Here is a 13140-nt window from a genome sequence, read left to right as displayed (position 1 = left end):
AAAATGTGGCACATCTGTGTGTATGAGTTTTTTTCTTGAAGAGAGGAGCCCTAACTTAAAACTACTGGGACTTAAAACCCCAGTGCAGGCCGGGCGCGGTGGCTCACGCCTGTAATCCTAGCACTTTGGGAGGCCGAGGCAGGTGAATCACGAGGTCAAGAAATCGAGACCATCCTGGCCAATACGGTAAAACACCGTCTCTACTAAAAATACAAAAATTAGCTGGGTGTGGTGGCGCGCGCCTGTAGTCCCAGGTACTTAAGAGGCTGAGGCAGGAGAATGGCATGAACCCGGGAGGCGGAGCTTGCAGCGAGCCGAGATCACGCCGCTGCACTCCAGCCTGGGCAGCAGAGCGAGATTCCATCTCAAAAAAAAAGCCCAGTGCACACAATCCCAATCTGTCCTGAAACCCCTCCCCTCACCCAACGGTTGCTCAGTCTATGGCTCCCTGCCTGGCACAACTCAACATGTGTTAGGATATGAGCGTGTGTTAGGATGTGAGCATGTGTTGGGATATGAGTGTGTGTTAGGATATAAGCGTGTGTTGGGATGTGAGCGTGGGTTGGGATATGTTGTATGCACCCGTTTAAGGGCCCACTCCCTCTCCCACTCACTGGGTATCCTCAGAGGCAGGAGTCATTCCATCTTATTCACGCTTGAATTTATAGGAACCAACATATACATTGGAGATGGGGTGGAGAAGTTACAGCTCTTGCTCTTCGAGATGTCCCCACTCCTCAGGAGCAGAGAAGGGGCTGTGTGTGCTGTGTGGGGGGAACCAAAAGAGCCAGAGCTCCTGGAGGGGAGGGGGTGTGGGGACAGAGCTAAGCCTGCTGCCCACCTACCTGTCACCTCCCACTTCCAACCCGTAGCCTCCTCCACCACCACCACCAGCAGAAATCCCACACTGTGTTTGCCATAAAGCCTTTAATTTTATCTCAGGAACTGCACTCCGGGTCCAGGCTGGGCTTGTAGTGCCTGTCAGGCTGGCTGCCGGTGGGTTCTGTCCTTGGGGGCCTCTGAGGAGAGTGCTCCATTCTCACCCCCATTGACCTGTGGCTCCTTCAAGACACAGATAGAGGCCCCTGGCTCTGCAGTTCTCACCCCCATGCCCAAGAAAACCACTGACAATGTGGCTTCAAACCCTGCTCCTGTACTGGCTTGCTGTGTGATCCTGAGCAAAGTGACTCCCTTCTCGAGTCTCACTTTCCTTATTGCCAAGTGGGCTTCATAATCCCTGCTCTGTACCAGGTTATTCTAAGACATGGGGTGACCAGCGTGGTGGTGCCAGCCCCTAATGAGAGTTTGGTGTGTGGCTGCTCATGTGGTTGCAGAGTCCCAGACTGGCTCTGCTGCTTGTTCGCTCCTGTGTCCTTAAACATGGCCCTTCCCCCAGGTCCTTTGTTTCCTCGTTGAGAAGTAGGAATGACAACCCTGGCCTTGCCTTCCTCTGGGCTCTCTGCCTGTCCTGAGGGGGGCCCTCCAGAGCCCAGAGTGCTGGTGTGGGCGCCCCTTCCCACAGCAGCATGGCAGGGCTAGTTCTTGACCTGCCAGGGAGACTCACCTGGGTTTCCTGGGGGTGCATTCTCTGTCCACCTTTCCTGCCTCAGACAGAAGCTGCTCTTCATCCAGCCCCAGTGCTGACAGCACCTGGGAGAAGCGCCGAGTGACAGTGAGCCGGGCATTGGCCTGAGGAGAGAGAAGAGGGCTTCTCGCGCTGCACCAGGGCTGCCAAGGGCAAGGTGGGGCTCTGCTTACTGAGGGAGTCCCAGGGATTCCAGAGGGCAGCGGCCCTGGGATCCTATCTGTAGGGACCTACTCGCATCCTGCTTCCCTAACCCACTCAGCCAGTTCTTCACAGGGGGCAGCTGTGTGCTTGTCCAGGTGCCAGCCTCACCTGCATGGCCTGCTGGAACAGGAAGGGCCGGGCCTGCACCCTGTGCTGGATGCCTTGCAGCTCCGCTTGGTACTCAGCAAAGCGTTGTCGCTCCTGGCGCCTGCAGGGGAGACAGGCCTTTGTGCAGCTAACCATGGACACAACTGTTGATCTCCGCTCCTGAGCCGGCTCATCTTCACTAAAGACTTGATATTCACGTCCTCACCCTCACCTTTACAAAGCTATTTCATTCCCATTCTGGCCTGGATTCCTTGTGAAGTCAGCCAGGGTGGAAATTATTCACCCAGTTTACTGATGGCTCAGGAGGGTTGAGGGACTTGTTCAAAGTTGTGCAGCTGGGAAGTGAGGGGCCGAGCCCTGTGCAGCCAGGGCTTGCCAATCTTCCTGTGCCACCCCCATGGGAAAGGGACCAGTGCTAGCTTCTGAGCTTCTAGACACCTGCTTACATAGCCTTCCCTCCCCATCCTCTTCCCCTTGAGGGGGGGCTCTGGTTGTTGGTTGTGTGACTTTGGGCGAGGTCTCTCTCGGGGCTCTTGGCTCTGGGCTCAGTTTATTTCACTGTGCTATAGAGCAGGGATCGGACAAGCTTGCCAGCATTCTCTCTGGTTCTTATAAGCAGGCAGCTTGGAAAATGGAACAGAGAAACTAAAAATATATATATTTCAAATTTAAAAAACACACCCCGGAGAGATCCGGGTTCCACTGGGGAAGCACAGTTTTCATTTCTAAAAACCCAGCATGGCCGGGTGCGGCAGCTCGCACCTGCCATCCCAGCGCTTTGGAAGGCCAAAGAGGGTGGATCACTTGAGCCCAAGAGTTTGAGACCAGCCTGGGCAACATGGTGAAATCCTGTCTCTACAAAAATTAGCCAGGCGTGGTGGTGTGCCCCTGTAGTCCTGGCTAGTTGGGAGGCCAAGGTGGGAGGATCGCTTGAGCCTGGGAGGTCTAGGCTACAGAGAGCTGATTGTGTCACCGCACTCCAGCCTGGGCAACAGAGCGGAGACCCTGTCTCAAAAAACCCAAAACCCAGTTTGTGCACTTGTCATAAATGTCTCTGCTTGACAAACTTGAGTGTCACTGCCACTCATGAAGAGAGCACCCTAGCAGCAAGAAGGGCCTTCGGGCCACACCCCACATGGGACCAGGCATCCATCTGTGAAGCACATAAGAGAGGCCTTGAGGTGTGGAGGCAGCACCTGTGAACAGGAAGGGAGGGGAGACGCAGATAAGACCCCAAGACCTGTGCTGGGACCTCAGCGAGTGTGCTTGGCCCTGTGGAAAAACGCAGCCTTGCTGGGCCATGCCCGTTGGCCCTGTGCCAGGGAGGGAACTGTCCTCCATTGAGAAAAATACATGGATTTGAAAACCCATGGCCAGAAACACAAGTTACTGCAAAAAAGGGCTTTCACTATTTAGGGAGGAATTTATGGCAGTTACAAGGGGAGGTGGGAAATGAGCTGGCAGTCCCTATCTTTTCTGTGATATTTTGTGCACTTTTCCTGCTGGATGCTTTATGCTATTTCTGTTAGAGGTGACAGGAGCCGGCCAAGGTGGGCAGATCTCGAGGTCAGGAGATTGAGACCTTCCTGGCCAACATGGTGAAACCCTGTCTACTAAAAATACAAAAATTAGCTGGGAGTGGTGGCGTGCGCCTGTGATCCCAGCTACTCAGGAGGCTGAGGCAGGAGAATTGCTTAAACCAGGGAGTTGGAGGTTGTGAGGCGAGATCGCACTGCTGCACTCCAGCCTGGCGACAGAGTGAGACTTTGTCTCAGAAAAATAGTGACAGGAGCCCTGAGCAGAAAGGGAAGTGGTGCCTGTGGGTGTCAGCCCCGTGCATCATCTCAGAATGGAAGGAAGACACATCCCTCCCTCCCACAGGACAACCTCTTTTGTGCCGCCCTTCCTAGGCAAGACATAGTCTCCTGTTCCGCTCAGACAGCGAAGTTCACAGGCTGTAAGGGCTGAGAGACTGCATGGGAGATATCTACTTATGCCTTAACCCTCTCAAATAGAAAGTAAAAGGAGTGAGGTTAAATCACTCTTGCTGCACCTGCCACTTGGAGTTCTGAACCTTACACTTCCTGCCTCACTATGAAAACAAAACACTTGGCCGGGCACGGTGGCTCAAGCCTGTAATCCCAGCACTTTGGGAGGCCGAGACGGGCGGATTACAAGGTCAGGAGATCAAGACCATCCTGGCTAACACAGTGAAACCCCGTCTCTACTAAAAAATACAAAAACTAGCCGGACTTGGTGGTGGGCGCCTGTAGTCTCAGCTACTCGGGAGGCTGAGACAGGAGAATGCCATGAACCTGGGAGGTGGAGATTGCAGTGCGTCGAGATCGTGCTACTGCACTCCATCCTGGGTAACAAAGCGAGACTCCGTCTGAAAAAAAAAACAAACAAACAGAAAATGGTCACAATATAGGAAGAGAACAAAATGTGACTCTTCAGCCGACTGTGAACAATGGCTGTCTCCCAGAGTGGAGTCACAGGGCTATTCACCTTCTCCAGGCATTATTTCTGTAATCTTTGAAATTTTATAACAAGCATGTCTGGCATTGGAAATCAGGAAATGAAGGTTTGAAAAAGGGTAATCATACATGAAGCATATTTTAACCTTGACCATTTGACAGCTGCAGAGATTGTCATTATTAACTGGGTAGCCTTCCATGGACCCCTTCTCTCCATGACGCAGCGTCCGTATCTGGAAACACAGTGAAGTGGCCTGGCCAGCCCCAGAGAAGGCAAGGGCTGGTGCTCCTCAGTCCTATAGACTGAGACCTGGCACGGCCTCCCTGCCTTCTCCCAGCCAGGCCTCCCCAAGCCCAGGCTCCCTACCTCAGCTCCTCCAGCTTGCGCTGGGCTGCCCCAGGGCCCCGGCTCCCTCTGGGTGCGTAGGCTGCCAGGCAGTGGGCCACTTGCCGCTGTACATGCTGTGTTCGGGCCCGCCGCAGCTCGGCCTGCTGCTGCTCCTCCTGCCGCTGCCGCTCCCAGGCCTGCAGCAGGCTCCTTGGGTGAGAAAGGGAAGGGGAATGAGAGGTTTATGGGCAGCAGGAGCCCCACAGAGGGCCAGGGGCTGGATAAGGGAATATGGGAGCCTGTGGGGAGGGGCTGCAGGGTCCAGAGCCAGTGTCCTGGGAGTCGGGTTTGTCATGGAAGTCCATGACAGAGACTGCCCTGGAGGCTCAGCCCTCAGGCCCAGCTCAAGGCCTTTCCCTACTCGTTCTAGAAGTCTCCTGCTTGCAGGCCAGGCGCGGTGGTTCATGCCTGTAATCCCAGCACTTTGGGTGGTGGAGGCAGGTGGATCACCTGAGGTCAGGAGTTCGAGACCAGCTTGGCCATCATGGTGACAGCCCGTTTCTGCTAAAAATGTAAAAGTTAGCCAGGCGTGGTGGCACATGCCTGTAATCCCAGCTACTCAGGAGGCTGAGGCAGGAGAATCGTTTGAACCCGGGAAGCAGAGGTTGCAGTGAGCCGAGACCCCGCCATTGTAATACAGCCTGGGCAAAAAGAGCAAAACTCCATCTCAAAAAAAAAAAAAAAAAAGAAAGAAAAGAAAAGAAAAAGAAATGAAGGGTGCTTTGGAAAAATTAATATTGTTAAAATGTCCATATTATCCAAAGCAATTTCCAGATTCCATGCAAGCCTATCAAAATTCTAATGACATTTTCCACAGAAATTGAAAAAATAATTTCAAATTAATATAGAACCGTGGAATGCTCCAAACAACCAAAGCAATCTTGAGCCAAAAAAAAATAAAATAAAAGGCTGGGCGTGGTGGCTCACATCTGTAACACCAGCACTTTGGGAGGCTGATGCAGGTGGATCGCTTGAGCCCAGGAGTTTGAGACCAGCTTCAGCAACGTGATGAAACCCCGTCTGTACTACACATACAAAAAATTAGCCAGGCGTGGTGGCCCAGACCTGTAGTCCTAGCTACTCGGGAGGTTAAGGTGGGAGAATCGCCTGAGCCCAGGAAATCAAGACTGCAGTGAGCCATGATTGAGCCACTGCACTCCAGCCTGGGCGACATATTGAGACCCTAACACACACACACACACACACACACACACACACACACACACACACAAAGAAAGCTTAATGACACTTGTCTGGGCAATGGTTTTTTGGATATGACCCAGAAAGCACAGGCAACAGAAGCAAAAATAGACAAATGAAGTTGCATCAAACCAAAAAGCTGCTGCACAGCAATGGCAACAATCAACAGATATGACATAGAATGGGAAAAAATATTTGCAAACCATACATCTGAAAAGGGGTTAATATCCAAAATATGTGAACTCAAATAACTCAGTAACAAGAAAGCAAATAACTCAATTAAAAAATGGGCAAAGGCCAGGCACGATGGCTCATGCCTGAAATTCCAGCACTTCAGGAGGCCAAGGCGGGCAGATCATTGAAGGTCTGGAGTTCGAGACTAGTCTGGCCAACATGTCGAAACCTTGTCTCTACTAAAAAATACAAAAAAGTTAACCAGACCTGGTGGTGTCTGTCTGTAATCCCAGCTACTCAGGAGGTTGAGGCAAGAGAATTGCTTGAACCTGGGAGGTGGAGGTTGCAGCAAGCCAAGATTATGCGACTGCACTGCATCCTGGGTGATGAAGTGAGGCTCCATCTCAAAAAAAAAAAAAAAAAAAAAAGGCAAAGAGGCAGGGCGTGGTGGCTCATACCTGTAATCTCGACACCTTGGGAGGTGGAGGCAGCAGGATTGCTTGAAGCCAGGGGTTGGAGACCAGCCCAGGCAACATAGCAAGACACCATCTCTACAAATAAAAAGTTAAAAAATAAATCAGCTGGGCCGGTCGCGATGGCTCAAGCCTGTAATCCCAGCACTTTGGGAGGCCGAGACGGGCGGATCACGAGGTCAGGAGATCAAGACCATCCTGGCTAACACAGTGAAACCCCATCTCTACCAAAAAAATACAAAAAACTAGCCGGGCGAGGTGGCAGGCGCCTGTAGCCCTAGCTACTTGGGAGGCTGAGGCAGGAGAATGGCGTAAACCCGGGAAGCAGAGCTTGCAGTGAGCTGAGATCCGGCCACTGCACTCCAGCCTGGGCGACAGAGCAAGACTCCATCTCAAAAAAATAAATAAATAAATAAAATAAAAATAAAAATAAATCAGCTGGATGTGGTGGCATGCACCTGTAATCCCAGCTACTCAGGAGGCTGAGGTGAGAGGGTCACTTGGACCCAGGAATTCAAAGCTGCAGTGAGCTATGATCGTGCCATTGCACTCTAGCCTGGGTGACAGAGCGAGACTCCATCTCAAAATAATAATAATAATTAAAAAATAAGCAAATAACCCAAATAGACATTTCTCAAAAAAAGACATACAAATGTCTTTTCCATCACTAATCACTAATCATCTGGGAAATGCAAAATAAAGTGATAATAAGATATCACCTCACACCTGTTAGAATGACTATTATAAAAATGATGAAAGATAAGAGTTGGTGATGATGCGGAGAAAAGGGAACCTCTGTTTACTGTTGGTGGGAATATAAATTAGTACAGTCATTATAGAAAATAATATCAAGGTTCCCCAAAAAAATTACAAGTAGAACTACCATGAGATCCAGCAACCCACTTCTGGGTACATATTCAAAGGAAATGAAATGAGTATGTTGAAAAGGTAGCTGCACTCCTATGTTCATTGCAGGAATATTCACGGTAGCAAAGATCTGAAATCAACCTAAGATTCCATCAACAGATGAACGGATAAAGAAAAGGTGGTATATATACACAATGGCATCCTTCAGCCTCAAAAAGAAAATCCCGTCATTTGCAACAACATGAATAAACCTGGAGGACACTATGTTAAGTGAAATAAGCCAGGCACAGAAAAACAAATACCATATAATCTCCCTTACGTGTCAAATCTTAAAAAAGTCAAACTCAGGCCGGGCGCCGTGGCTCAAGCCTGTAATCCTAGCACTTTGGGAGGCCGAGACGGGTGGATCACAAGGTCAGGAGATCGAGACCATCCTGGCTAACACGGTGAAACCCCGTCTCTACTAAAAAATACAAAAAACTAGCCGGGCGAGGTGGCGGGCGCCTGTAGTCCCAGCTACTCGGGAGGCTGAGGCAGGAGAGTGGCGTAAACCTGGGAGGCGGAGCTTGCAGTGAGCTGAGATCTGGCCACTGCACTCCAGCCTGGGCGACAGAGTGGGACTCCGTCTCAAAAAAAAAAAAAAAAAAAAAAAAAAAAAAAAAAAAAGTCAAACTCAGCATAACAGGACCCCATCTCTACAAAAAATTTAAAAATTAGCCAGCGGCCGGGCGCGGTGGCTCATGCCTGTAATTCCAGCACACTGGTAGGCTGAGGTGGGCAGATCATGAGGTCAAGAGATAGGGACCATCCTGGCTAACACGGTGAAACCCTGTCTCTACTAAAAATGCAAAAAATTAGCCAGGCATGGTGGCGGGTGTCTGTAGTCCCAGCTACTCGGGAGGCTGAGGCAGGAGAATGGTGTAAACCCGGTGAAACCCTGGTGAAACATAGTGAAACCCCGTCTCTACTAAAAATACAGAAATTAGCCAGGTGTAGTGGTGTGTGCCTGGAGTCCCAGCTACTCAGGAGGCTGAGACATGAGAATCACTTGAACCCGGGAGGCAGAGGTTGCAGTGAGCCGAGATTGCACCACTGTAGTCCAGCCTGGGTGACACAGTAAGACTCTGTCTCAAAAAAAAAAAAAGAATTGTGGGGTGCGTAAGAATGCTGAATGAGGCCGGGCGTGGTGGTTCATGCCTGTAATCCCAGCACTTTGGGAGGCCGAGACGGGCTGATCACGAGGTCAGGAGATCTAGACCATCCTGGCTAACACAGTGAAACCCCGTCTCTACTAAAAATACAAAAAACAAATTAGCCGGACGCGGTGGCGGGCGCCTGTAGTCCCAGCTACTCGGGAGGCTGAGGCAGGAGAATGGCGTGAACCCGGGAAGCGGAGCTTGCAGTGAGTGGAGATCACGCCACTGCACTCCAGCCTGGGCGACAGAGCAAGACTCCATCTCAAAAAAAAAAAAGAATGCTGAATGAACTCTCCCCTACCCTCACATGCCACCTGTCACCAGTCACCAAGGCCTATTGAACCAGCCTCTAAGTGTCTCTTAAATGGATCCCCTCCCTCCATTCACAGGGCCTCCTTGTTCAGGTCCTTATGGTTCCTCACCTCAGTGTTGCCAACAGTCTCCTCACGGCCTCCAGTCTCCCCTTCAGCTCCCACTATCTCCTTTGCTTTAGAAACAGAATCTTGCTCTGTTGTTCAGACTAGAATGCAGTGATGTGATCATGACTCACTGCAGCCTTGAACTCCTGGGCTCAAGAGATCCTCCTGACTCAGCCTCTAGAGTAGCTGGGGCTACAGGCACTTTCCACCAAGCCAGGCTAATCTTTTTTTCCTTTGTAGACACAGGGGTCTCGCTATGTTGACCAGACTGGGTTTTTTGTTTGTTTGTTCGTTTGAGATAGAGTCTCACTCTGTCACCCAGGCTGGAGTGTAGTGGTGCAATCTCGGCTCACTGCAACCTCCACCTCCCAGGTTCAAGTGACTCTTATGTCCCAGCCTCCTAAGTAGCTGGGACTCCAGGCACGCACCACCATACTTGGATAATTTTTTTATATTTTCAGTAGAGACAGGGTTTCACCATGTTGCCCAGGCTGGTCTTGAACTCTTGAACTCAGACAATCTGCACGCCTTGGCCTCCCAAAGTGCTAGGATTATAGGCGTGAGCCATCACGCCTGGCACCTTAAGTTCTTTTTTAGAGACAGTGTCTCACTCTGTTGCCCATGCTGAGTGCAGTGGCTGGATCATAGCTCACTGCAGTCTTGATCTCCTGAGCTCAAGAGATCCTCCTACCCCAGCCTGCTGAGTAGCTGGGACTACAAGCATGTGTCACCGTGTCCAGCTAATTCCAAGTCTTTTAATAGTTACATCCTAAGGGCCTAGGAGTAGATAATAAATGTTGGATTAATCACTTAGTTAATAGTTTAACAGATGGATAGAAGAAAAGATGGGAAATAAAAGTGGCTGTATCAGTAGATAATTGGCCAGGTATTCAGAGAGATGGGTGAATGGTTGATGGATGTTATCAGTAGTCGGATGGATGGATGGATGATCCAAAAGTTTGGTGAATGGATAAAGAAAGAAATGAATGAGAGTTCAAATGCCTAAGCATCTCTTGGAGAACCAGCTCCATCTCTACTTCTCACCGTGGGCTCCCACTCCCTTCTCTTCCCTCTTACCTGGTGGCTTCCTGTCGTTTGTGGAAGGTGCGATTGGGGAGGTTGGCAGACAGGAAAGTTTCATCATCTTCTGAGGCATAGGCCTTTCCATTCTGCCTGGAGGCCTGGAAGGCAGCCCTCAAAGCCTTCCAGGGCTGCTTTTGGGGGCCTGCCCACAGTGGGACCAAGTCAGGTGCTGCCTCTCTCTCCCAGGCCACCGGGCAATCCCCCCAGCACTCAGAGCACAGCCCAGCCTGCCTGAGCCCAGCCTCCTCGACCGCTCCCTGTCCCCACAGTGTAGCTTTGGGGGAACCCGGGCTCCGAGTCGCACGCTCACCACAGTCCAGGTCTCTCTGTAGCTGCCTGTGCAGCTTCTCCAGGTCCCACGGCCCCTGCAGCTCCCTGGCCCTTGTCTTCCTCCTCTGTGGCCTTTGGAGGTTGTTGAAGCTGGGCCTGCTCCCCTGGCTCTGGCCCTGCAGTTCCCCTTCATCCGAGGCCTCCTCTCCGGAAATCTGCCCCTTTTTCTGACAACCAGCCCTCCTCCTGCAGGGAGCCCTGTGCTCTCCCTCCTCAGCCTCCTCTGTGGCCTCTGAGAATTGCTCCTCCTCTGAGATGGACCCCCTCCTGCAGCACTGGGGCAGCTCCCCAGAACTCAGACCCCTCTCAGCCTCCTCAGCACCCGGGCCTTGCAGCTGGACCTGTTTGTCGGACGCCGATCCTGATCCTGGCCTCCTCCCAGGCAGCTGGAGGCCACACTCACGGGGGGGTTCCGGTCCTAGCTCCCCTTTGCCAGGAGGGATGGAGACACCACCCCAGGCTCCCAGCTGTTGTCTCGCCTTCAGGTTTTGCGCCTCTGTCTTCCGGCAGCAGCCATAGGCCTCTGGGAGGTTGGCCGTGGACTTGCGCCTGGACTGGCGCTGGGAGGACGAGGAGGGCATGGGCAGGGCTTGGTGGCCTGGGGTTGGGGAACTTGGCTGAAGCACAGCCCGGATATCTGTGGCGATGCTCTCCCAGGCCCACTGGAAGGGGAAGGAGGGCTTCCGAGGAGAAAGGCGGAAGAGACTGAGGAAGGACAGGGTGGGGGTCAGGGTCGGCACCAGCCCCCAGAGGGCCCTGACCCCCAGCACCCTCCTGACCCATCCCGCTGCTCCTTACTCTTCAGCCTCTTCAGAGCCCTGTCCTTTCTTGCTCTGGCCCCTGGACTTGCGGTCCTTCTTTGCTGTCTGCCTTGAGCTCTGAGACCTCCGCTGCAGGTCCTGATTTGGCACACCATCACCACTCCCCAGGCGGCCCTGGGCAGAGACATTAGGGGAGGAGCAGCCAGCTCAAGCAGCCTCCTGGACTGTGTTGCACCTCACCCGGGTGCCCTCCTCTTCTGTGCACCTGGCTGGGCCTGGCTGGGCCCCTCTGGGCCCTCGTTACCATAAAAACCAACAAAACAGGGCAGGGTGTGGTGCTCACGCCTGTAATCCCAGCACTTTGGGAGGCCAAGGGGGGGCGGATCACCTGAGGCTGGGAGTTTGAGACCAGCCTGGCCAAGATGGTGAAACCTCGTCTCTACTAAAAATACAAAAAAAAAAAAATTAGCCGGGTGTGGTGGCCTGCACCTGTAATCCCAGCTACTTGGGAGGCTGAGAAAGGAGAATCGCTTGCACCTGGGAGGTGGAGGCTGCAGTGAGCTGAGATTGCGTCATTGCATTCCAGCCTGGTCAACAAGAGCAAAACTCCGTCTCAAAAAAACAAAAAACAAAACAAAACAAAAAAACCCGACTGAACACCACCTCCATTCTGCATATTAAAATAGCAACAGCCGCCACCTGCTGAGCACCTACTGTGTGTTCAGGACTTTCATGCATAAACACACCTTCCCAAGGACCCTAGGAGGCCGGTACTCATTATCACCCCCATCACTTGGAGGAGAAAGCTGAGGCTCAGAGAAGCTGAGTAACTGAGGTCACACAGCTGGGAAGTGGTGGAGCCCAGATTTGTTACCATTGCACTAGGCCGCCTCTGGGCCCTGGACTGTACTCCCAAATGTCCCATTGGGCCCTGGACCTGCTACAGCCAAGGCAGAAACCAAGGTGATTTTCATCAAGGTGGTTTTAATCTTTCCTGAAACCCTGCTCCTCCCACAGTGTTCCCTAAATCACCCCATCATCCCAGGGAGTCACCCCCGGGCATCATCCCTCGGCTTCTCCCAAGACCTTTAGGCCTCCATGTGGTCCCTGTCCCACTCCTGCCTCCCTGACTTTCACGTGGACCTCAGCTCAGGTCTCGTGGCTTCTCAAGGGCCTCCCCAGCTCAGGCCTCCCTGACCCAAGGCAGCCCACCTGGCTCTGGGCAGCTGGAAGTGCCCCCACTGGGCCTACCTCACCTGCTTGTCCTGAGAGATGGTCGACAGCAGCTTGAGCAGCCCGGTGCTGGTTCCTGGAGCCTGAAGCCGCATGTCCTGCCCTGGTCGCGCCAACGGGGTCCTAACCAACTCTTGGTAGGTATTTAGCATATTGGTGTCCTGCCCCATCCTGCCTCATCCCCCATCCCCACCGTGGAACTGCCCAACAGGCCATCTCTATGGCAACCAGTCCTCAGCCAGTCTCAAGGGGTCTGGCAAAAAGCATACTAGGAAGGGGTCAGTGGGGTATGTGAGGCCAATCTCCTTCTAAGGGAGAGTTCAGCAGGGTGCCCAGGAGTCGTTCAGTGCAGAGAACCAGGCCCAAGTTCTGCCTCTGCTCCTGCCTCATCCACAGGCTCCCCATGTAACCTGGTGTAAGTCCTCTGTCCCTACTCCGCCTGTGTTTCCCCATCCATCTGTACAGGGGAGTTAGCTTGTCTCCTGTGCTGCGCCCCAGGCCTGGCCAAGTCCCTGAAGGAGCCAAACTGAGATATGGCTCCTTCAGGGACTTGATTCACAAGATTTTTCACAAGATTTTATTTCAATCCTTGCACTCCCGAGTTGGGAGTGGTGGCTCACGCCTGTAATCCCAGCACTATGG

At 52.5% G+C, this 13140-nt stretch overlaps 1 protein-coding gene across 1 annotated transcript; it reads right to left on the bottom strand.

Annotated features, from left to right (window-relative positions):
* Window positions 1-915: 915 nt before the first annotated feature.
* TSGA10IP (testis specific 10 interacting protein) lies at window positions 916-12700 on the bottom strand. The gene is made up of 8 exons (XM_010366446.1): window positions 12522-12700; window positions 11303-11439; window positions 10485-11209; window positions 10169-10316; window positions 4742-4912; window positions 1898-1997; window positions 1565-1689; window positions 916-1062 (listed from the first exon to the last, which is right to left on the bottom strand). Exons 1-8 carry the CDS (start codon window positions 12666-12668, stop codon window positions 939-941), a joined length of 1677 nt encoding a protein of 558 aa, XP_010364748.1. The 5' UTR covers window positions 12669-12700; the 3' UTR covers window positions 916-938.
* Between the last annotated feature and the right edge of the window lie 440 nt (window positions 12701-13140).

Source organism: Rhinopithecus roxellana, chromosome 15 (genome assembly GCF_007565055.1).
Source record: "Rhinopithecus roxellana isolate Shanxi Qingling chromosome 15, ASM756505v1, whole genome shotgun sequence".
NCBI classification, from domain to species: domain Eukaryota; kingdom Metazoa; phylum Chordata; class Mammalia; order Primates; family Cercopithecidae; genus Rhinopithecus; species Rhinopithecus roxellana.
Note: the sequence above shows the minus strand (reverse complement) of the source record. Positions and strands in the feature narration are given on the sequence as shown.

What these genes read in the sequence shown, in the direction of transcription:
- TSGA10IP (XM_010366446.1), bottom strand. Translation starts at nt 12,668, where the DNA reads ATGGGGCAGGACACCAATATGCTAAATACCTACCAAGAGTTGGTTAGG. An exon ending in ACAGAGAGACCTGGACTGTG is followed by an intron (nt 10,317 to 10,484) that starts GTGAGCGTGCGA and finishes CACTGTGGGCAG; the next exon opens with GCCCCCAAAAGCAGCCCTGG. An exon ending in TGCACCCCCAGGAAACCCAG is followed by an intron (nt 1,063 to 1,564) that starts GTGAGTCTCCCT and finishes TGTGTCTTGAAG; the next exon opens with GAGCCACAGGTCAATGGGGG.